General features: G+C 34.4%; 3 protein-coding genes across 3 annotated transcripts; all 3 read right to left on the bottom strand.

The window, feature by feature from the left end:
• Positions 1-102: 102 nt before the first annotated feature.
• On the bottom strand, positions 103-477 carry HELRODRAFT_166853 (hypothetical protein; the record flags this gene model as incomplete). The annotated part of the gene is made up of 1 exon (XM_009012045.1): positions 103-477. The coding sequence occupies one exon, from the start codon at positions 475-477 to the stop codon at positions 103-105; it is 375 nt and encodes a 124-aa protein (XP_009010293.1).
• Positions 478-747: 270 nt separating this feature from the next.
• Positions 748-3,270, bottom strand: HELRODRAFT_166854 (hypothetical protein; the record flags this gene model as incomplete). The annotated part of the gene is made up of 8 exons (XM_009012046.1): positions 748-918; positions 1,134-1,478; positions 1,602-1,778; positions 1,975-2,224; positions 2,278-2,411; positions 2,576-2,784; positions 2,891-3,122; positions 3,181-3,270. 8 exons carry the CDS (start codon positions 3,268-3,270, stop codon positions 748-750), a joined length of 1,608 nt encoding a protein of 535 aa, XP_009010294.1.
• A 2,504-nt stretch (positions 3,271-5,774) lies between these two features.
• On the bottom strand, positions 5,775-10,415 carry HELRODRAFT_166855 (hypothetical protein; the record flags this gene model as incomplete). Its single annotated transcript, XM_009012047.1, has 5 exons — positions 5,775-5,913; positions 7,227-7,341; positions 8,736-8,891; position 9,143; positions 10,347-10,415. The coding sequence occupies 5 exons, from the start codon at positions 10,413-10,415 to the stop codon at positions 5,775-5,777; spliced, it is 480 nt and encodes a 159-aa protein (XP_009010295.1).
• Between the last annotated feature and the right edge of the window lie 12,049 nt (positions 10,416-22,464).

Here is a 22,464-nt window from a genome sequence, read left to right on the forward strand (position 1 = left end):
ATGAATTGCACGTCAGAAATTATTGTTGAATCATGATGTAGTTGGGGCTATCTTTTTTGTTGGTTGATTAAACAATTTGTGATTTTATTCTTCTTTTTCAAATTAATTTACTGTAGAATTTTCGTCGTCGACGCCGTGAAAGTAGCCGCGGCGTTCCCTCTTACCGCTTCTTCCGTCGACACGCTCGTCGTCGCCGCTGTCCTCGCTGCGACGGCGATCGTCGACATGATAGGGTCGGTGTCGGTTATCAGCGCCGTGGCGATCGTACACGCCACCGGCCGCTTGATACCGCACACCTTCGCCTTCTTCACGCGAGCGGTCGCTTTCCTGGCCGGGACTCGCCGGTCTACAATATCTTCTACGGACCTCAGAGTCGGAATATACGGGCCTTGCGAAAGAGATGTTTCGCCCTTCTTGTCGGGCGTACGGACCAACCTTTCCGCACGCTCGCAAGTCTTCTCTCAAGCGTTGGGTCATTTCTTTATTATTATTTTATTTATTAAAACAGAAACAATATTACGGATTAACCTTCATTATATTCGACAACGATCAATAAAATTAAAATAACTAGTTCAATAACCAAATCATACAATAATCCAATAATCTAGAATAATCAACCGTTCAATAATTAAATCTAATCCACCCCCCTCTTTCTGCAGCTGACGGAGTATATATAATATAGTCTTTCCATTTTCACTTTTTTATACATACTGTAACATGATCAACCGTCCAAGCTGCTTGCATAATTTATGCATCTGTCTTTGTCCACCATCGAAAAGTGTACCAAAGTTCAAGCATGCTGTAAAAGTGTGTCTCGTGATGAATATTCATATCGTTCAGCAGCACCACGTGCACATCATGCATGCGCTTTTCTTTGTCCTCAAACCATAATTGAGCCCAAGTCCAGTTGAATTGTATCTGACCACCAAAACAACGAAAATAACAACCACCACTATAATCATCAGATTTTACAAAGCCCCCACCCTACTAAACGTCGTGCTCGACGTTCGCTCATGCGGTGTCCAAAAGTTGTCGATAAGCATTTCATTAGTTAAATAATTTCAGTTCGTTGACGTGGTGGTTTCCCTCTGTAATATCTGCAACACTCGTCACAATTTTTTCGCCAGTACTACGTTAAAAAACCACGGCCCATGTGCGGGTTCGATCACGTCTTGCTCAATCATTTCATCCACTTGTTTAGCAACCACTTGTTGATGAGTAGGTAGGTACCTCCTCAACTGCTGTTTGACAGGACGGGCTCCTAGGGTTTCGATTTCATGATAGATTCCTTTCGCCATCCCGATTTCTTGTTTGGAACAACTAAAAACCTCTGAAAAAATTTTCAACATTTTAACTAATTCAATCGTTGCTTCTTCCGGTATACTTTTGATCAGTGGCTTGATCAAAACTTCCATTAGGTTTGTGTTTTCATACTCGTCATCGATCGCTTCTTCATCTGCAGGGTACAAGTTTGACAACTGCGTTCGGGAAAGAATCATTCGGGGTTGATCGCTGATATTCATGACCCGGATACATTGTTCTCGGAACGACATGGGAAGTATAGCTATAGTTGTGTATTATCGGAGCACATATCCACTAACTTCAAATTTCGATGGCTGTCGAACCACGATCTTTGATGGGACGTCGAAATCCGTTCTCGCGGGAATCTCTACTTCTTCGTTTAATTCTATTCGGCACATCCGGTTTGCACCAACATCTTTGGTAACCAGCGCCACTGCTGCTGAGTTCTTCTCAATGGTGATTTTTGTCTGCCCAAACTTCCACGAAACGTTGTTGGGTTTCAGTCAATTCAAACCCAGCAAGATTTCAGATACACTGTCCGAAACCAAAGTGATGCTGGCTTAGAGTGTTTGTTGATTCGATCAAAAGTTCAATTTGCCCTTTGATCGGTATTTCTGTGTCGTTTACTGCCTTCAGGAACTTCGTTGACGGCTGAATCTTTGAGACATTTACCATCGACGTTGGGAGGATCGAGACGCTGCTGCCACTATCTAGTAAGCCCAATTTTCTTTTTCCATCAACGTTGATTGGTAGGTAAATGGCTTGGTCATTGCTGCATGTCGATTGATTCGATCGGCCCACATCCTCTTTGACACCTTTGCCATGCGGCACTCCCTCGAAAAGTGACCCGGCTTTCCACACCGTAGCAAATTTTTGTGCTTGCTTCGTTGTCAACTTGTTGATGCTTGTTTGACTTCGCCTTCTGCAGGCACTTTGATGAAAAATGGCATGACTGGCCACATCTGTAACAATCACCTTTCTTCGCTTGTGTGTAACATAGAGGGCCACGATAGAACTCTTCGAACATCTGACGAAGTTCTGTCATCTGCCGCTCCAACGTCTTCAACCCTCTGGTTTGATATTTTGGTTCCATGACCTAAATATAAGACCTGTTAGATGAATTAACCACGATCTTGTGACTTTAAGTCGTTGGGCGAACCTGAGTGCATCGTCGATGTTCCTCGGTTCTCTCTCCCGGACCTTCAGCTCCAGCTCAGCATCTCCCAACGCTGACAAGAAAAAGTCTTTAGAAAGCTGTTGAGCCAATGCTGACTGTTCCCTTGGGTATGCCAATGACGTCAAGCGCTTGGTCTCTTGTGCCAATTGCCAATTTGCCGAGGGACTCGCCAGGCTTCCTACGAAGAATGTGCAGTTCGTGCTTGTACGATTCATGACCCCTCGTCCCGAAACGATCCTCGAGCTTCGACTTCAACTCGTGGTATCCTAGTCCTGTCAGGTCCCAAAGGCACTGAGAAGCCTCACCTGTTAATAAACAAGACAGATGTGTCTCCATATCTTCCGAATTTCATCGGTTGTACCTAGCACATATGCCAAATTTTTTTATTGCTTGAAAAAGAAGAAGCCCCACGTTGGGCGCCAATTGTAAAATTTTCGTCGTCGTGGTCGTGAAGGTTGCCACCGCGTTCTCGCCTACCGTTTCTTCCGTCGACACGCTCGTCGTCGCCGCTGTCCTGGCTGCGACGGCGATCGTCGACACGGTAGGGTCGGTGTCGATCATCAGCGCCGTGGCGATCGTACACGCCACCGGCCGCTCGATACCGTCGCCCACCTTCGCTTTCTTCACGCGGGCGGTCGCTTTCCTGGCCGGGACTCGCCGGTCAATGTCTTTACAATATCTATACAATATCTTTTACAGACCTCAGGGTCGGAATATACGGGCCCTTCTTGCCAGGGGTACGGACCGACTTTTCCGCACGCTCGCAAGTCTTGTCTAAAGCGTTGGGTCATTTCTTTATTATTTTATTTATTAAAACAGAAACCATATTACGGATTAAACTTTATTATAAACTAAATTTGGATTTGATATCTGCTGCTGGACCCCACATTTAACCACATTGACGAAACTCCAAACCCTCCAAAATTTTCATGAAGAGGTTGAAAAACATGTTGAATAAAATTGGGGAACATGGATTTCCTTGTAAGACTCCTTTGCCGATTTGAATTGCGGTAGATGTTTTAGCATTAAAAAAATTAAGTTATTACGCTTGTATCATCAGCAAACTGAAAGAAAGATAAGCAAGTCATCTTTGTTGAAAAAAATAATGCAGGTTTCAAAAGCAATGACTGGTGTGGCTATAAAGCCAATACAAAATGAACGGACGGCCTCCGAAACTTCAACGAGATTGGATAGGGCCATACAGAGTCATTTACGGATTAAATGACGTTGTTTACTGCATTCAAGAACACTGAAAAATACGAGCAAAGATGAAAGCTGTTTACGTAGACAGGCTAGATTCTTTCCAGGACGGCAGTGACAGAGGGATATATATAAGGGACGGATAATTTTATAGCAGGAAACGAAGTTGAAGTTGGAAATTAAAGAGTTGAGTTGGTAATTGTATGATCGAGTTGACTTGTTCAATATTAGCAATCTTGCGATCTCTAGCGCATTTCTGTGATTCAGTAGTTCTGTTACTGTTGGCATTAAAATAAAAGTTTAAACAAGTATGTGTTTGAAGAAATTGTGTTTATTTCAGGGTATCGAACCGGAACTGAACCAAAACCGAAAACCGTTAAAAACCGAAATTTTGCTCAGAACAAAACAGTAACAGAACCGAATAAATTGTTTGCTAGTTTAACCAAAACCGAAAACCGTAACGAAATAAATAACGGTTCGATGCTAAAAATTAAAAAAAAAATATTTTTGTCAAATTCAGAAAAAAAATATTTAGATAATATTTCTTTTAAAATTTTATGTTAATTTTTATTATCTTTGAAAATTAGTTACCTCTCTTTTCGTTTGTTTTGCCAACTGAGTTCGCCGATAATTTGAGTAAGAATTGCCACGTGAAGTGAAATACAGTATAATCGGAGAAATTAGAGATCAAGCGCGATCATCTTCAAAATTTTGAAGTACCAGCTACACAAGTGAGCCTGGAAGAATCAGTATCTGGATTAAAATTTATCCTCAAAGACTGCAGAAGAGGTTTAAATGAAAACAGTTAAGAAGATATATTAATAATCAGAGGAAACTGTCATCTTTTTTGAAACAATCTTATTTTGAAATTTATATTAGTGATTTCAAAATATCTTTGTAATGATTGTTTTAATTTGTTGAAAAAAAAATATTAGAAACGTTTCCTTTTATACTGACAACATTTAAAAATCATTTTTGTTATTGATTTCTTATTATTCACAATCTAAAATTTTATTCAAATTGGCATTGTGGTGATAGTTGGATGTCCGCATGTCCGTTACATACGTTTAAGAACTATGTTTGAAAAAATTAAGTTTCGGAGCAAAACCGAAAACCCAAAAAAACCGATATTATTTCAGGAACGAAAACCGGAACCGAAATTCGTTTTGATGATTGAACCGAAACCGTGAACCGAAACGAAAAAAATTACGGTTCGATGCCCTGGTTTATTTATCAAACTTAAGTGAACCTACAGTAGATTGAATAACTTGACGATTGAGCAAGTTGCAGAAGTTTCATCTTTTTCCTCAACTTTTATAATCATAACAAAACCGGGATTGAAATAAAACTATAAAGATATTATGTCCAGTTAAATCATATTTTCCAATACGAGAAATATAGAATCTTTATTTTTTTAGTGATTTCAGGAAATTTACAAATTAATAAAATTTGTATTTTGGAATGCAAGAAAAAACCCTATTTTTAATTCAGCTACTAACCTCAGAATATAGACATTTGTGTAAAAATTTGACGAATTACATAATTTCCGATTTTAAATTTGGTATCATCATCACACAAATATATAAAATCAGCAAAAATATTCAAGCCAGCAGAAACTTTATTTTCATATGTCAATCAGTGTTATATTTATGTAAAAAAAAAGAATTGAATTATTTTGTTTCGGTACATATTTTACATAGAAAAATATTGTGCATCGACTGATTTAAAACGTTTTTTTTATTTAAAGTTATTTTATTTATAATTAAAATGTTGGAATTTTTTTGAAGTCGGAACCCGGAGTTGGGAATTAGAAATTTTCCTTCGAAGTCAAAGACTAAATATTTTTAATAAATTTTTATCCGACCCTGGATTCAGCAGTCAAAAAAGCTCATAAAAATACATAAAAGTAGAGAGAGTATAAGCGTCTTTAAAGTTTTTGTGTAAAAGGTGTCTAGCAATTTTTTATATTTTAAAATAAACAAATGATTAAAAGATTGGAAATAAAAAATTATCTATATCATCAGTCTAAAAACAAAAATAATTTGACAATAAAATGTTTTATATTTGATATAGTTTAACTTTTATTAAATTTAAACTATTCATAAAACTCACTGGTTCCAGTAATTAGCAGCGTATTATCATACGCGTTTATAAATTCGAGGTAAGTGATTCGAGTGTGAGGTTTGTTATTGTGTACCGTTGCCAACTTTGAATTTGTGTCCCAATCATAAATTCTGAATATAAAAAAAATGTAAAAATACAAATTACGCCAGACACGTTCGACAGCCGCATGCTATGTTTAATATCAAATTCAATAATGCACTGAAAAAATAGATATTCATATACTCTTAACTTAAACATTTTTTTTAAATTTCAATTCAACGAATTAAATCTGAAAAATTAAATAAATATTTAGGATTTTGAGTATTAAAATCATCCTTGATTCTTTGTTTGTTTCTCCATAAAGAACTTGCGCTTTTCAACGATTGCTTCCTTTCAAAGAATGAGATCAACGATATACTTCCACACCTGAAAACTTCCACATAACATTTAATATCAAACCAATCGTTGGATTTTAAAAAACTTTTCTCATGGCTGGTTGATATATGAGCCGTCTGATAATTCGTAAATATCAGAGTTCGTTTTCATCACATCCAATACATCTTCATAACAAATAATGTATTAGTATATTTTAAATCATTTTCTTCGCGAATAAAATTGATTCCGTCCCACGTTCGGAAACACTGCTCTTAATTGCTTTCACGCTACAATTGTTTCAAAAGTATAATCTTTAATCTTATTATTTATAAATCAATTATTACAAAAGTTTAGATCTTTTTAGCTATTTTCCAGCACAGATTATTTATAATCTTTCCCAAGGCTCTGTAATATTTCATAATAAATTTTCAAACTTTAGCCGCTATCTCTGTTGTTATTTGCGATGAGTTGGTTCGAACAGTGTTAGGCTAAAATAAAGGCCATCATGCTCGTCCACAAAAAATATGAACGTATATCGTGTGTTGTGTATATATATTATAATACAAGTAACCAATTATGCACATGTCAGAGCTGCATAATAAAAAATAAAAAAATCTGCTCATATTTACCAAAAAAAATAAACCACATATCTAAAAACATTAGATTATAACGTTACTGGCTCCAACCTCCCAAAAACTCAATAAAATTGACAGTCAGGTAGGTCTCAACTTATTATTACCACAGCGATTAGCGCTTCTTAAATTGCATTATTAATATTATTATTATTATTATCATCATCATCATTTTTTTCAAAAATTAGATGCATTACATTACTATTGATAGGCACTCAGTCATGTTGGGATCTAGCACTCGATGTTAGATTGATGAGTAACAAAAATGCATTATGCACAAGTCGCTTCTGCATAAAGCCACATTTCCTTTCTTTTAAATAATAACAATAATAATAAGGCCATTTGTGAAACGCCAGTGCAAGCGACTGAAGCAAATTCATTACTTTTGAAAACAATCTTAACAGGCGTAACAATAAAAAAATTTAAAAACGACATACTGGACATTGACTTCTTCAACAATAGCTAGTTGTGTGTCAAATGGGTGAAACCTCAGCAAACCAATCTGTCTGTTGAATTTGTTACTAAACAACAATTCGTCACACTTTAGGCATTCTGTAAATAACGTAATCAGAAAAAATAATGATAATTTTTTACAATTCTCTAATAATTCAGCGACAAACTCATATCGTATATAAATAGACGTGCCTCAACGCATTATACACATTAAAAGTGATAAGCGTGGAATTTAATGCATTTGAACCATGATACCCGAACAGGTACTTGAACCAATTTTTTGTAATTGTTTTTAAATTAAGCCAATATATATTCTTCAAGTACTTTTTAGACTTTAAAAAAGTGTTGTGCAATAACAGAAAATAGATAGCTAACGAGTTTTTAAGCACCCTCACACAAAAAAGTTGTCAGAATTCGCCCTTGGATGTGAATAAAATCAGAAAATCTGCTGTCGATAAAAAAACCGAATGAACTATACGATTCGTGTTCGTCAATTTTTCTATTAGAAATATTTTTAAGAAATAAAGAAAAAGGATGTCTTAATGATGATAGTGGTCGGACAATACCATTTTTTCATGCGTGATAAAAAAATTTACGTTTGATTATTTGTTAAAATCATTCAACAATCTTTGATTATGTTGCAATTCCACTTCCACTGACGTGCAAAGTTTCATTCATATAACTGTTTACGTGGGACAACGATGATGAATTTACTAGTTTTAATTTTATTGCTTTCGCAATACCGTAAAACTGCTGTGAAGCATTATTTGAAATATTCGCAAAAATTTTACTGTATTTCTTCGAAGCCACTAGGCAAATACTTTTCATTGTTAAAAATTATTATTGAACATTTTTCTTATTATTGAAAATTTCTCTTCATTGCCTCACAATACTTTTCAAGACGAAGTTGTAGCTTAGATTTAATTCAAAATTGTAAAATTGTAATATAATATAGAACTACAAGTTATTAAAAAAACATAACTTAGTGTCAGTATTTTGAGAGTATTTTTGAGTATTTTGAGTATCAGTATTTTTGAGTATTTTATGGCTTACATACATTTGAACGGTCACAACAAGTTTTACCTGGTGAAAATGTGTTTGTTGTGAAACGGTGCAAATTCAGTGCTGATGTATGTAGCGACAGATTTTCTACAAAATGTTATCTTAGTTTTTTCTGATTAAATTAAACTGGTGAATGTTCCAATAATTCACGGATGTTAGATGTACTCGTACAAATTTAAAAAAATCTAAATGTTATTTAAATAATGGCTGTCAAATAAAAAATTCTGTTCATAGTTGTCAAAAAAATAAATAAAATGTTCTTGCTTTTAAAGAAGCGTAGAAAATTGTTTAACAATATAAATATATATGCAAATTCAAACTTTTCTCCCGTATTTACTTACACTGAAAAAAACATGCAAACTTTACCGGTTTTAAATATTAATATAATATTTGTACAAAAAATGAATAAATAAAATTTAGTAAAAACCAACTGGCTCTTAGAAACTCCGATTTGCTATGCATGAGAATTCTGGCTGCTCTGTTGTAAATGTAATCTTTTTCATACCAAACTGGTGAAGCGAGAAGTGCACTTGTTTCTGCTACTTTTGGAATTCCAAACTGTTGACGAATTTTGTAACTGGTGTTGGCTTCAGAAAATAGCCGACAAGACCATTGAAAAAAAATGCTTGAGTAGGATAACGGAGAATGGAATGCACCCTTTATTGGTTGGCAAAATTATGATAAATAACATTCTGCGTTTGTCAGAGTATGATTTTTCACAGAATAAAACAAAAAAAATGTTATAAAAAAAACGTAGTAGCTTTTCGTCATTTAGTTTCCTTCAAGTTTGACTTTTATTCAGTTTACTTCATTAAATGAACTATTATTGACAACTAACCCTAATTTATTAAGAAAAAACAAATTTGTAAAAAATTAAATTAATTTTTTATTAACTTACAGCAAGTGTTTTTCTTAAGGTATTTGGATTGCTTCCATCAGCGACAGTTTTCCTGAATTATAGAAGAAGAAATAATAACTTCTTTAAAGAAGTTAAAATCAACTTGCAAAAAAGATACGTTCCCATAACTAATTTAATTTTTCTATATAAATCAATTTTAACAAATTTAATTTTTCTCAAATATTGTTAACATACTTTATCAACTAAAATACATGTATTAAGCATTTGATATGCAATGAAATAACGCACTAAATGGGGTTATGATGCTACGGAAAGACACTCGCATGCTCGATATAAGTATGATTTTAAATTCTAATACCAATATAATAAAATGCAATGCAAATTATATATTTAAATAGGACAAACACAGCAGTTCATTGAATATGCTGGACAAGCAGGCCTAGAGCACATGTCGCACAAGTTTTTGTATTTTCCTGTCGCGCAAGCAATGCAAATTATTACGCAATGCAAATTATATTATTCCAACATTTTTGTTGATTTTGTTGATACGCTTTATCTAACCTGGTCAATAAATGTTTGCAAACATCAACATTACCTAGGTCTCAAAAGATTGCAGTAATTAATCCGTTGTTGAAGAGACCTGGTCTAGCGAACAACGTTGTGGCCAATTACAGACCCATTTCGAACCTTACTTTCGTATTCAAAACAATTGAAAGATTTGTCGCTCGCCAGCTCCTCGCTTGCCTGAACAAAAACTCACTACTTCCAAAAGTTCAATCAGGTTTTCGTCGAGCACATTCAACTTAGACAGCGATCTTGAAGGTGGTTTCAGATGTCTGTGACGCCATTGATGCTGGTAACATATCATTGCTGGCACTTCTCGACTTTCGACAAAGTTGACCACCAGATTTTATTGAAGCATTTATCTACTTCATTTGGTATTGTGGAGATGCTCTCAGGTGGTTCCAGTCCTACCTAGCAGACAGGTCTCAAGTTGTCAGCGTCGATGGGAGTGGTCTGGGCACGTCTTCTTCAGAATTGATCTGCGGTGTACCACAAAGTTCAGTACTTGGACCTTTGCTATACATCATGTACATTGCAGATATCGTCAACGTCGTCGAAGCAGCCGGTCTTGGCTGTCACCTATATGCTGCTGATATTCAACTTTACGGATTTGAACTACCTGACTCATCACTTCAAGTTTCCACTGCTGTGTCGAATGCAGTGGACTTGGTTGGTCGCTGGATGTCATCTAACATGCTTAAACTTAACGTCAAAAAAACTCAATATTTGTGGATGGGAACGCCGCATGGCCTCAGCCGTTTAAATGACTACAAAAATCCAGTAACGAATCTCGGAGTCATACTGAATCCTCATCTTTCATTTGAAAGCATATTAGTCAACTCTGCCAGCAATGTTTCTACCAACTCCACAGAACAAGATCCATCAGACGTTTTTTGACAATCGAGTCAACAAAAGCACTCGTTCGTAGTTTTATCTGTGGAAAAATTGACTATTGCAATGCGATTATGTTTGGTGTCAACTCATCCTTTCGTGATGATTTGCAGTCTGTTCTGAGCGCTGCAGCGAGACTTGTTGCTGGTTATTCGAAATTCCGCATGCCAGAAAGAATCGTTTTCAAACTAGCTCTTCTAATCCGAGATTGTCCTGCTGGTGACACTCCAACTTATCTGAGGAAACAACTACAGTTAGTTTCAGAAATTGCAAATCGGAGTCGACTGAGATCCTCCGATAATAGTGATCTTATGCTTCAATTCGTCTCGTTTTGGGAAGAGAAGATTTTCTGTTTCGTCTGCAAAAATCTGGAACTCACTATCTGTAAATTTGAAAAAATTCAACACATGAGCCGACATGTTTTCAAGAAACGTTTGAAACATCATTTGTTTTGACACTCTCGAGTGAAGCTAGCGCTTCTGAAGTTATTCAATAGGGGCGCTCCACAAATCCTTAGATACATATATATTTAAATAGGACAAACACAGCAGTTCATAGAATATGCAGGACAAGCGGGCCTAGAACACACGTCACACAAGCTTTGTATTTTCCTGTCGCGCAAGCACAGTTGACAACGATCCATTGCCATCTTTACATTGCCTAGTTTTTCACTTCCTCTTTTTGCAATATCCAGCTCTAGAAATTTGTTCTAAAATCTGTGTGGTTTTCTAAACTGAATAAAACTGTCCAAACGTTTCTTAAATAGTGACTCGACAAAACATTCCCCGAGATACGCGATGAATTGACAAAAAGTATAGCTTAAGATGACTTGTTCCAATCAGAACTATTCACATTCAGGTCATGAAACAGCAATGAAAGCTTGTCAAGCTTGTTAAAAAAAACAAGACCATCGGCCATCTGATGATCTTCCCTTTACAATACTAGATTGAAGTTAAATGATCTGTTATCGGCATCACTTTCAGTAGAGTTAAAAAGAAGAATGATATCTGGTTTACCAAGAGATTTGTCATGATGAATTGTGGACTTTTTGGATAAATATAACACCAAAGTTTTGTTACCAAGTAAAATTTGTTTGCTACATGCCCAAGTTTTTTAGGCGTTGTTTGTTTCGCATCACGTATATTTGTGTATTAATATTTATTTAAAAATTTATTCAATAAAAAAAGTCTAACTAATGTCGAATATGTACAAAAAACAATTCAAATAAATATCATTTATTTTAAGTAAGTTCGTCTAAGAAAATATATTCCGGTAAAAATTAACGTTGAAATTTATTTTACAATTTGATACAACTGTGTACAAAAAGTTCATTAATTGAGATAATTAAACAAATTTTTTTAAACATTATGTGCACAACTAAAAAGGATGTCATTATGGTTAAGAGGGGAGAGAATTCAGATACTCTTGAACGTGGTAAATTCCCTGTGCAGTATGTGGTGAAGGAGTCGGAGAAAATTCAATACTTTGTTTAAAATGTTATAAATAGACCCACAAACGATTAATCAAAAGCAAAGAATTTATTTGTAAACAATGCAAGTTGAATGATACTACTGAGCGAAAGGGTGGTACAGGGCAGCTGGGAAACCTGGGAAAATAGAATTTAAAAGAGTGGGGCTCTTATGTTATATACTAAGTGAGGAGGGTGGATCGGATAAGCGGCCGAGAATAGAACAAAAGTAGGATAGAAAAAATTCAGAAAAACAACTTCAGTGCTGTGTTCTTGGGGTATGCCATTGGGTCTGAAGGGTAAGGTATACAAAACATGTGTAAAATGCCCTATTACATGGGTTAAAAACCTGGGCTTTGACGGCTGAAAACATGTCTAGAGAGATCAGAAATGCAGATGCTGAAAAGAATAACGAGAGTATTCATTGATGGTTGGTCTAAGTATTGAGGTAATAAAGAAAGGATTAGATATAGATGAGTTGTCAGATGTAATTAGAGGCATTTGGCTGAGATGGTTTGGCTATAAAGAGAGGAAAGCAAATAAGAAATGGGTAAAGAAATGTAGAACTATTAAAAGTGGAGGTTTAAGGAAAAGTGGCAGATCCAAGCTCACCTGGAAAGAAGTGTTGTCAAGGTTTGTGAAATAGTTATTGAGAATGGTAGTGATAGGTTTTATAGGGGGCCTGATGATGAGATAATAAAGTCGTCTGCGTAACTGATTACTTGGACGTTAGGTGGGGGTGTAGGTATGTCTTGGATGTAGACATTAAATGGTGCGGGAAAGACTACGGAGCCTTGAGAGACTTCTGTGTGAATGATCCCAGTAATTGAGGTGGTGTTGCGGATATGGGTTTTGCATTGTTGGTTGTGTAGGTAGTTGGAAACCATCTGGTGAGATAAAAAGGCAGTGCGGATTGATAGATAATATTGAGTAGGGTGACATGGTTAACTGAATCAAAGAATTTAGTGAAGTCGAGTGAAATGGCAATGGTACGGTGGGCCGGCTTATTTTGGTTGAGACCGTGGGCAATGATTGTAGAGAGCTGAAGTAAGGATGTGGTTGTGGAGTGGTTCGGGCGGAAAACTTATTGGTGGTCAGCTGGGGTTAGGGATGGGAATGAATGTAAGACCAAAGTAATCAATGATGTGTTAGAGATCGATGTTGGAGGTGTTGTCAGGGCCTATAAATTTCGAATTTTTGGATTTTTTGATGGCGGATTTGCTGTCGTGAGCTGTGAAGGTTAGAGTGTTGGTTATTAAATGTGATTTTATTGTCCTAAATGTATGACGATTTTCTTTATTGGTTTGGTGCGGATGTAAGGAGGAAAAGATTTTGATGTTGTTGGCGATTTGATCGTTGGAAGATTATTGGGCAATTGGAAGTATTTGTAGTCCAGTTTACGGATGAGCTTCATGTTTCAAAACTTGGAGTTTTCATGTTGGTTCAGTTGTTCTTTTTTATAGGTTGCTATCATGTATTGATTTGTTTGGTGAGGGATTGTACTAGAGCTGACTGGGAGTCAGGTTGGCGAAAGGTGTCTCTTGTTAATGAGTTGTTTAAGATGTTTGGAAAGACACGAGACATGTTCTTTATGCCGGCCGGCAGGGATGCATTTTTTGGAGACATTATTGATATTATGGTATGTTTTCAAGTTGGTTTTTAGTTTTGAGGTAGGGTGTTGAATAGGGCTGGTTGAAAGAGTGACTCAGTTTCTGTTGTAAATGTGTCCCAGTCAGCTTTTGATATGTGATGATGGTAATGGTTAGGTTATGTAGGTTAGGTAATGATTATAATGATATAATGATTTTTTAGCGGTTAATACCAAACATACCAAACATTGCAATGTCATTGTGTTTAAGAAACTTTTAAAATGACACGTTATTAAAATTACACCAGTATAATAATTCTATCTAATAGATGCATTTTTATAATATAACCAACTTTCACCAAAATCCAAAAGTTGGGCAAAAAACAGATTTAGCAAAAAAGTTATCGGACGATCTAATTATATCAAAGACAATGGTTGAACCCTGTAGAACATAAACTGATGGATGCCACCAGAAAAAAATACATCGTCCAGACAGACACGATGTCAGCCAATATAGAGTCACTCTATTTTCCGTAAGGCTGTACTGTATCAAACGCCGAACTAACTTAAGAAAGCAAGAGTTTTTATCGACACCAAAAAACTGTAACAATATATCTTGAGCAAAGCAGTTTCTTATGACAAAAAAGATAAATCCAAACAAAGTAACCAAAGTCAACAAGTAGTTGTAGAAAAAGGCAACATTAAAAAACATGTCACTCCTTATTGACAAATTTGTCATACTTTTATTAAAACAACATTTCAAAAATGTTTATCGAAAAAATTTCAAAAAATCAACAAAAAGTCAATTAAAGCAATATGTAGCAATTAGATGGGTTATATTTGGTATAACCAACGTGATTTAGATCATAAAATAGGAAGTTTAAAAACTAATAAACTTTTAACATAAAAAAAACATTAAAAAAATAAAGTAACGATAGAAAAAGTCATACTGCCTATTTTGAATCTTCACATATTTTTCCTGTAAATAATAAAAATTGATTTTAGATGTGAAATGTAATAAAATTAAATCCAATTATATTTTTCATCAGTTGAAACAACAAAAGTAACAAAAGCGATTACCAAAAAATGAACATCTTTAGAAAATAAAAATACAAATTGTCAAATTTTATCATGGAAACTTACATTGGCTCTTTTCTTCACATCGTCACACAATTCATTTGTGATTTTAGCTATTTGGTGTTGAGGGTCATTTTTGAGAACCATCAATGCATTCCATACTTTAATAGCTGCATTACTGCTTTTTATTGGTGCTAGAGTTGTCGTTCCTATATATTACAATGTCAGAGAATTATATAAAGCACCTGCAATTTTGTATATCTTTAGTAATTAGGCATACAAAATTTGCTATCTTATGCTAATCTTCTGTTCATTTAAGTTTGAAAAATATTCCTATTTTTTTCCGTAATTTTTTTTACTGCAATAATCAAACTGCCCATGTGTAAAAAATTATTCCTACATTCAACTTTTTTTCCGTTTATGCATAAATTCAATTTACCGGTACTATTCATCAAAATTATTATGTTTCAACTTACTAATGTATTAGTTGATTTAGTAGTTGAGACTAATCTAGTACCAATAGGTCTATATTATCGAGAAATGGCAAGATTCTATGAGCTATTTACAAATTTTACTATAAATTTCTCTAGTATTGTTATGAATAATAAACAAAAATTTAATATTTTTGCTGCCAACTGTTTTTATCCATTCGTGTAATCCTCCATTTGTTTAAGTTCGACAATCATATCCCTAATAAAAACTTTTAATGTTAGAAGAATTTGCAAAGAAACTCTTATTCTTAGAAACAAATGAATGCCATAATTTATAAATTTACAAAACTCGAAAATTTATACAAAATTAGAGATAAATAAAAAGAAAAAATAAAATTAACCAAATAATCATTACGTATGTATCAATTGAATAACGGTAAATTACATAATATTGTCATTAGACCAGATGCAACCGTAATAAATTTATAAAGAAAGATGAATATTACAGAAATAAACAGGGAACATCACCAAGTAACAGAAAAACAATGGAAATAATATCGATAAAAATTAAATTATAAATTTAAACGCCAATTTTAAATTTAAATTTTAACGAAATTTAATTTAAATTTCAAATAAAAATCTTAATGTCTTAAAAACGTTGACGTTCGATGCATTGACGGTTTCATATGGGAGCATATTCCAGTCTTCTACAACTCGACTTGAAAAACAAAATTTGCGACAATACTCGCGGCATAATCCTGTTGTAAGTTTCCAGTTGTGTCCTCACGTACGCAATAAAAGACTGACTGATACATCCCCATGTATAATCCTGTACAACAAAACGAGGTCAGCTCTGCGATGAGTGTAGACAAGAGAAGCCAGTTTAAATTTTTTAGCCTGTCCAAATAAGGAAGTACCTTGCAGGAATTTACTAAACGATTGGTTTCTTTTTTGAATTTAATAAAACGGAATAAACCATAAACCAACAGACCATTAAAAAGTTATTAAAAACAGTCAAAATAATTTAAGTACAGTTAAAAGTAAAATTTCAAATAAAAATCTTAAACAATTTAAATCTTTAACAATGAAACGTAAACCGTAAAATACACAAACAACTTCATCCTTAAACCAAATTTTATACAAAACCAGTTTCTTTCAAATGTATGGTTGATGTACATAAAAACTCAAAATGCATCGGTATCACTATTTAACGAGATTCTTACAAAAGTACAAAAAGAAATGAATAACACAAGATCACTTGAACGAATGGAACGATTTCAATAACATGCGACATTTTTACAATCATTCTTACATTCTTACCAAAGTTTTATAATACAGTAAGAACAATTTAACTCTAAATTTCAGAATTCCTTATAATAATTACAACAAATGTAATTTTAACAGAACGACATCAACATCGTACAAAAAACGCATTATTATAAATAATAACAATATTAATTATAAAAAAAAGGTAACAAATATGTTTAAGAAAAACCACAACAAAAAACACCACACAATGATAAACAACAGGCATTTTTGAAATTATGAATAGACTTTGAATATACCAGTGCAAGATAGAATTAATGAAAAATTTTAAAATTAGTTAAACGAATTGAAAATAAGTCAAATATAGATATACCCGTTGACGTCGATTCTGTTAGGTCAGTGGCTGAAGTGCTGCGAACTATTTGTTTCGATTGGAATTCTGATATGTTACATTCAAGAATGAAATCAGTAAAATGGTGTAATGTCCCCAAATATTTTAAATATAAAAAATAAAAATTAAATAAAAATAATAAACTAATGAACTAATTGATTCTGAAACGAAATCTAATATTTAGTAAAAAACTCTAACTAGAAATAAAAACTTCTGTAAACTTTGGCTTAATGAGCTCCTTAATCATTGGTTATAATTATATTACAATATAATTATAACCATATATATATATATATATATATATATATTATACAATATTGTATGAATTCTACCGAATAGTTGGCATTAATCAATTTAAATTTTGTATTTTCAATTTTCCTTACTACAATTTTCTGGAAAATAGAATTATCCAAGTTCATCATGAAAATTTAATGAAACCGTTGTTATCCGAATTCCTATTCCTCATGCAGATAAGGTCTTATTTCGTTTTCTCATAAATCATCTTCAGTGCATGTTCGGTTTATATAATTTCTTTAAACAATGCAAAGTTCTTCAGCTAAGTTTATTAGCTGGTATCGTATTCTTCATCTTTGTTGTTGTCTTCCCTTTGTTTTCCAGTTCATTCTCGAAAGAATTTTTCAATCATCTTCAGTTGCAGTTGTTGCAGTTTATATAGAGAATTTGTTTAAACAAGTACTTGTTGCAGTTTCTATAGAGAATTTGTATCACCCAGGTCTTTGTTCTTGGGATTTTCATTTACCGTTATTATTGACTTGTTAATTCTACTATCTTCTTTATTGTTATTACTGACTTTGATAATTTTACTATTTTCTTTATTAATTGATATGATTTCTTTGTTCGGGTTAATTTACTCTTGTACTAATTTTAAATTGCTCAGTGCATTCAGGTTTGCTTCAATGGAAAAAGTGAATGCACTGAGCAATTTAAAATTAGTACAACAAGAGCATTCGTCAACCCACTCATCAACAACCAAAAAACTTGACGTGGAATTGAAAAGAATTACGAATCTCTTGGTAAACAATGGATATAGCACAGCAATGATCGAGGATATAACTAAAAATAAATTACAACAACTTAGCAGCCAACAACATAATCCAAACACTGACATCATCTTTTATTATAGGAATCATATGAACACCAACTACTAAACGGACGAATCTGTCTTAAAACAAATCATTTAAAAACTGTCAAGCCATCTAACCCTTCTAACAAAATAAAACTGCAAATTTATTATAGGAATGCAAAAACATCAAACCTTGTCATGTACAACAACTGCACTTCTCAACATGGTTCGGCTTTAAAACGTAGCCATCTGATATATGAATTTACATGTCCCCTTGACGGATGTGCACGCCAGAATGTTTCATATATTGGAGTAACTACAACATCGCTAACTAGACATCTGACCATGCACAAAAGGAAAGACTCTATAACACGTTTAAAACACACACGCAATATTGAAACTACAAGAGAAATCATGGACAATTATAGCAAAATAATATACTGTAATTCCAGCCATACAATCAATCAATCAATCCTCGTTTATAGTCTCCATCCGTTTGGGTCGGACTTTTTATTCCATTCATCAGTTTCTGTCTCCAAGCCGATCTATCCATTGCGTCTGTCTCTTGAGACCAAGAGCCTTCAAGTCCTCCTGTATGGTCTGCGTCCAGGACTTTTTTGGGTGACCTCATGAGTGCCCAGTAACGGAAACTATTGTATCGTTTTCGCTTCGCTTCACATAGCCAAATAGGAGATGACAACAACATGCATCCTTTAACGTGCACCTGCACAGTCTCGATCGGTTCAGGATTTTGGTTGTGTGGATATAGTCCCTTAGGTCAACATGCTGCATCCAACAAATCATCTTCATGTCAGTTCGGTGAAGCTACTGTTTGAGTTTTGTTGTCATCGGCCACGACTCTGCACCATTCATCAGAACGGAACGTATAGCTGTGCTGTATAGCTATGAGCGCAGCGGTCGAGGAATGCTACGCCGCATCAGTACCAAAGCAAGAAGGTGCTATCTACTCCACGCCGCACGTATGCATCCACGAACGGCGGCATCGGCTGTCCCAGTACAATCAACAAAGAAATGGAACAGTCGACTTTTCCTGTGGTTTACGAATGATATAGATAGCATCAATAGTGAATCTCCCTGCCATGAAGCCGTACTGATATCAACCTATTGAAACGCACGACAACAGTCTTCTCTCAGTGACTTTTTAAATAACATTCAGGGGATGTTCGAAGACATATACCCCAATATGAGGAGCATTTCAGTGGATCTCCTTTTCCTTTATATATCGGCATAGTTGTGCTACTGTTCCATTCCACTGGTAATATCGATTTACTCCACATCTCCCGACAGATAAGTAAGAAGGCTCTGAAGCCTGCCCACCAGATGCTTCGAAGATATCATTTGTAAGTCCAGACGTGCCAGCCGCTTTACCCACTTTCATTGCTTTCAGCGTATCCGTAAGCTCTTCAGCATTGATGCCCTGAATTGGTCCTTACACCGGAAGTGCATCAAAGTCCACCTCAATAGGGTTTGTTTCATTCAATAATTGATTGAAGTAATCCTTCCAGTGATCCTTCACTTCATTCTGAAAGGTTATTATGGTGCCTTTATTAATCGTTATGCATATGGCACCAACTAAATCCTTTTTCAGTCTTTTGGTCTGATTTGCTATTCGGTAGAGTAACCGAATTTGTTCGCTTTTATTCCCAGTCAGCCATACCTTGCATTGATTTGCACGAGCTATCGCAACCTGACATTTCGCTTCTGTGTTCTTTGATCGGTATGTCTTTCGATCTTCATTAGTCTTCGTCTTCTGCCATTGTTTGAAAGCTGCTTTCCTACTGGCAACAGCATTTTCATTGTAAAGTTTAGTTTTGACGAGTTTAGTCGTTGTAGAAGTCTTGCTATTTGATCATCATCTTCATATGTAACAAATATATCGTCAACATATCGGCAGTATATATTAGATTTTAGTTCTGGTTTTTCTTTAAATAACATTTCTTCGATATATCCGACATAGAAGTTTGCGAAGAGTACTCCCAATGGAGAGCCCATTGCATTACTATTTGCTGATATAGTATGTTACCCGGGCCAACGAAAGGCGCTTCGGAGCAGAGCAGCGCAACTAATTCATCTTTTGGAATTGGTAGTGATGAATAACTGGAATTGTATATTCCATCTATTATTATGCTGATTGTGTCTTCTTCATGAACATTTGTAAAGAGTGACTTCACATTCAAAGATGCAATTTTGGTGTTAATGGATGGTTTTGTTGTAGACAATAAATCTATAAATTCTCTACTTGATTTTAAGTTATAGCTGTTAAGATGTAATTATTTTGTTCACAATTTTTGCAATAGGATAAGTGATCGCAAGTTTTTGCCTAATTATTATTGGTCGTAGAGGTTGTTAGCCTTATGCGCCTTGACCTTACCGTATGCATATTCTGGTTCATATTCACCCGTGAGTAAAGGTATTTTCCCTTCTGTTTTGTCATTGATTCTTGTGATGATCTCATTTAACTTTGTCTTACGTTTAGCAGTTGGATCACTGCTAATCTTAATAAATTTGTCAGTGTCACCGAGAATGCCATTAAGTTTATCATTATAATCATCTTTATCCATAATGACATACATTGGGGTTTTGTCAGCTTTTCGGATGACAATGTAAATTTTATTTTTTAAAGTTGCTGTAGCATTGATCAATTCCTTCGTGAGAATCTTGAGACCTTTGTGAGAATTTGTAAATTCCCTACTTGATTTTAAATTATAGGGGTGTAAGATGTAATTATTTTGTTGAACATTTTTGCAATAGGATAAGTGATCGCAAATCTTTGCCTAATTATTGGTCGTAGAGGTTGTTAGCCTTATGCGCCTTGACTGTACCGTATGCATATTCTGGTTCATATCACCCGTGAGTATAGGTATTTTCCCTTCTGTTTTGTCATTGGTTCTTGTGATGATATCATTCAACTTTGTCTTACGTTTAGCAGTTGGATCACTGCTAATCTTAATAAATTTGTCAGTGTCACTAAAAATGCCATTAAGTTTATCATAATAATCATCTTTATCCATAATGACATACATTGGGGTTTTGTCAGCTTTTCGGATGACAATGTAATTGTTATTTTTTAAAGTTGCTGCAGCATTGATCAATTCCTTCGTGAGAATCTTGCTTTTAAGATTACCTCTTAACTTTTTGCTTTCTGCTTTTAAGTCGTTAACAATGTTTGTGTTGAGTGTTATAAGTTTTTAACAGTTTTTCTAATTTGATTAAGTCCTCCATTAATTTTTCAATTTCAATTTCTTTTTGAAAATTCTTAAGTTTCCTCATGTAATGACAATTGAGCCCAAGGTTTAGGAATATTCGTTCAACGATTGTCGGTTTATATTTACTTAAATTAATAAACAAGGTAATAAAAAATTAATTCATAGGTTTTACATTTTTTAATTGCTGTGCTTACGTTGGGTTTTTATTTTGTTAATTCGATCAAATTAATGTTTACAATGAAAAAATCAACTGACAATAAACTACCATTCCTAGACGTACTAATACAAAATGTCCAAAATGAATTTAAAACCTCAGTCTACACTAAAGCAACAAAGGTTGATGCCTCAATGGCAATAGTGAATGTTGTCAAAGCAGGAGATTCGAACTCACTAAACTAATCATTAGTAACGGATATAAAATTCCATGATCCAGAAGATAATAGAACGCAAAGAACTAAAAATCAGCAACAACAACAATCCAACCAACAATAGTAACAAAAATAACGTGGTAATATATTTTAAGAATCACATGTGAACCGCTTTTAAACAGGATGAAAAAATTATAAAAAGAGTCATAAAAAATAACGTCCAAGCAATCAACAAAAATGAAAGTATTAAACTACGAATACAATACTCCAACCAAAGAACGTCATCTCTTGTGATGAAAAACAACTGCACAAGTAAACCAGAATCGATATTTGTCCAAATGTAATATTGGTGAATGTGGACATATATATGATCATTCAGCAGCATTTGATACCATTAATCATCAGATGCTTATTGATAGATCTGAGGCAGAATATTACCGAATTGTTAGCATTAACAAATCTTAAGTTTGTTATTTCAATTTTTTTATTAAAATTTTTTGAAAGTTATTCAATATATTGAAAAAAGAATTATTGCCTAAATTCACCTTGCAGATAAGCTTATTTCAATTTTTTATTTTTTTTATATTTATAATTTAATATGACTTGCATCAGGTACGTATGTTTAAGTAGGGAAATTTTGCATCAAGTACTTCGGTAAGCATAAGGGTTAGGCACAGTCGGTCAGAACGAGTAATAATAATGTCATTTTATATAGAGCCATGGCAAGCGACTGAGGCGCATTATCATTATTACAACAAACACACAGTGCATAAATGCACGTGAATCAACGCATCACACACTTTTGCATGTGATAGGCGGGGATCTTTTAGCATTCGAACCCGGACACTGCATCAACAATGCCAGGCACCTTAGCCATTACACTATCGTACTCATGCATACTCACGTACTCGATGCAAGTTACCACATCAATTAATTTTAATTTATT

The sequence above is a fragment of the Helobdella robusta genome (assembly GCF_000326865.2).
Source record: "Helobdella robusta unplaced genomic scaffold HELROscaffold_10, whole genome shotgun sequence".
NCBI classification, from domain to species: domain Eukaryota; kingdom Metazoa; phylum Annelida; class Clitellata; order Rhynchobdellida; family Glossiphoniidae; genus Helobdella; species Helobdella robusta.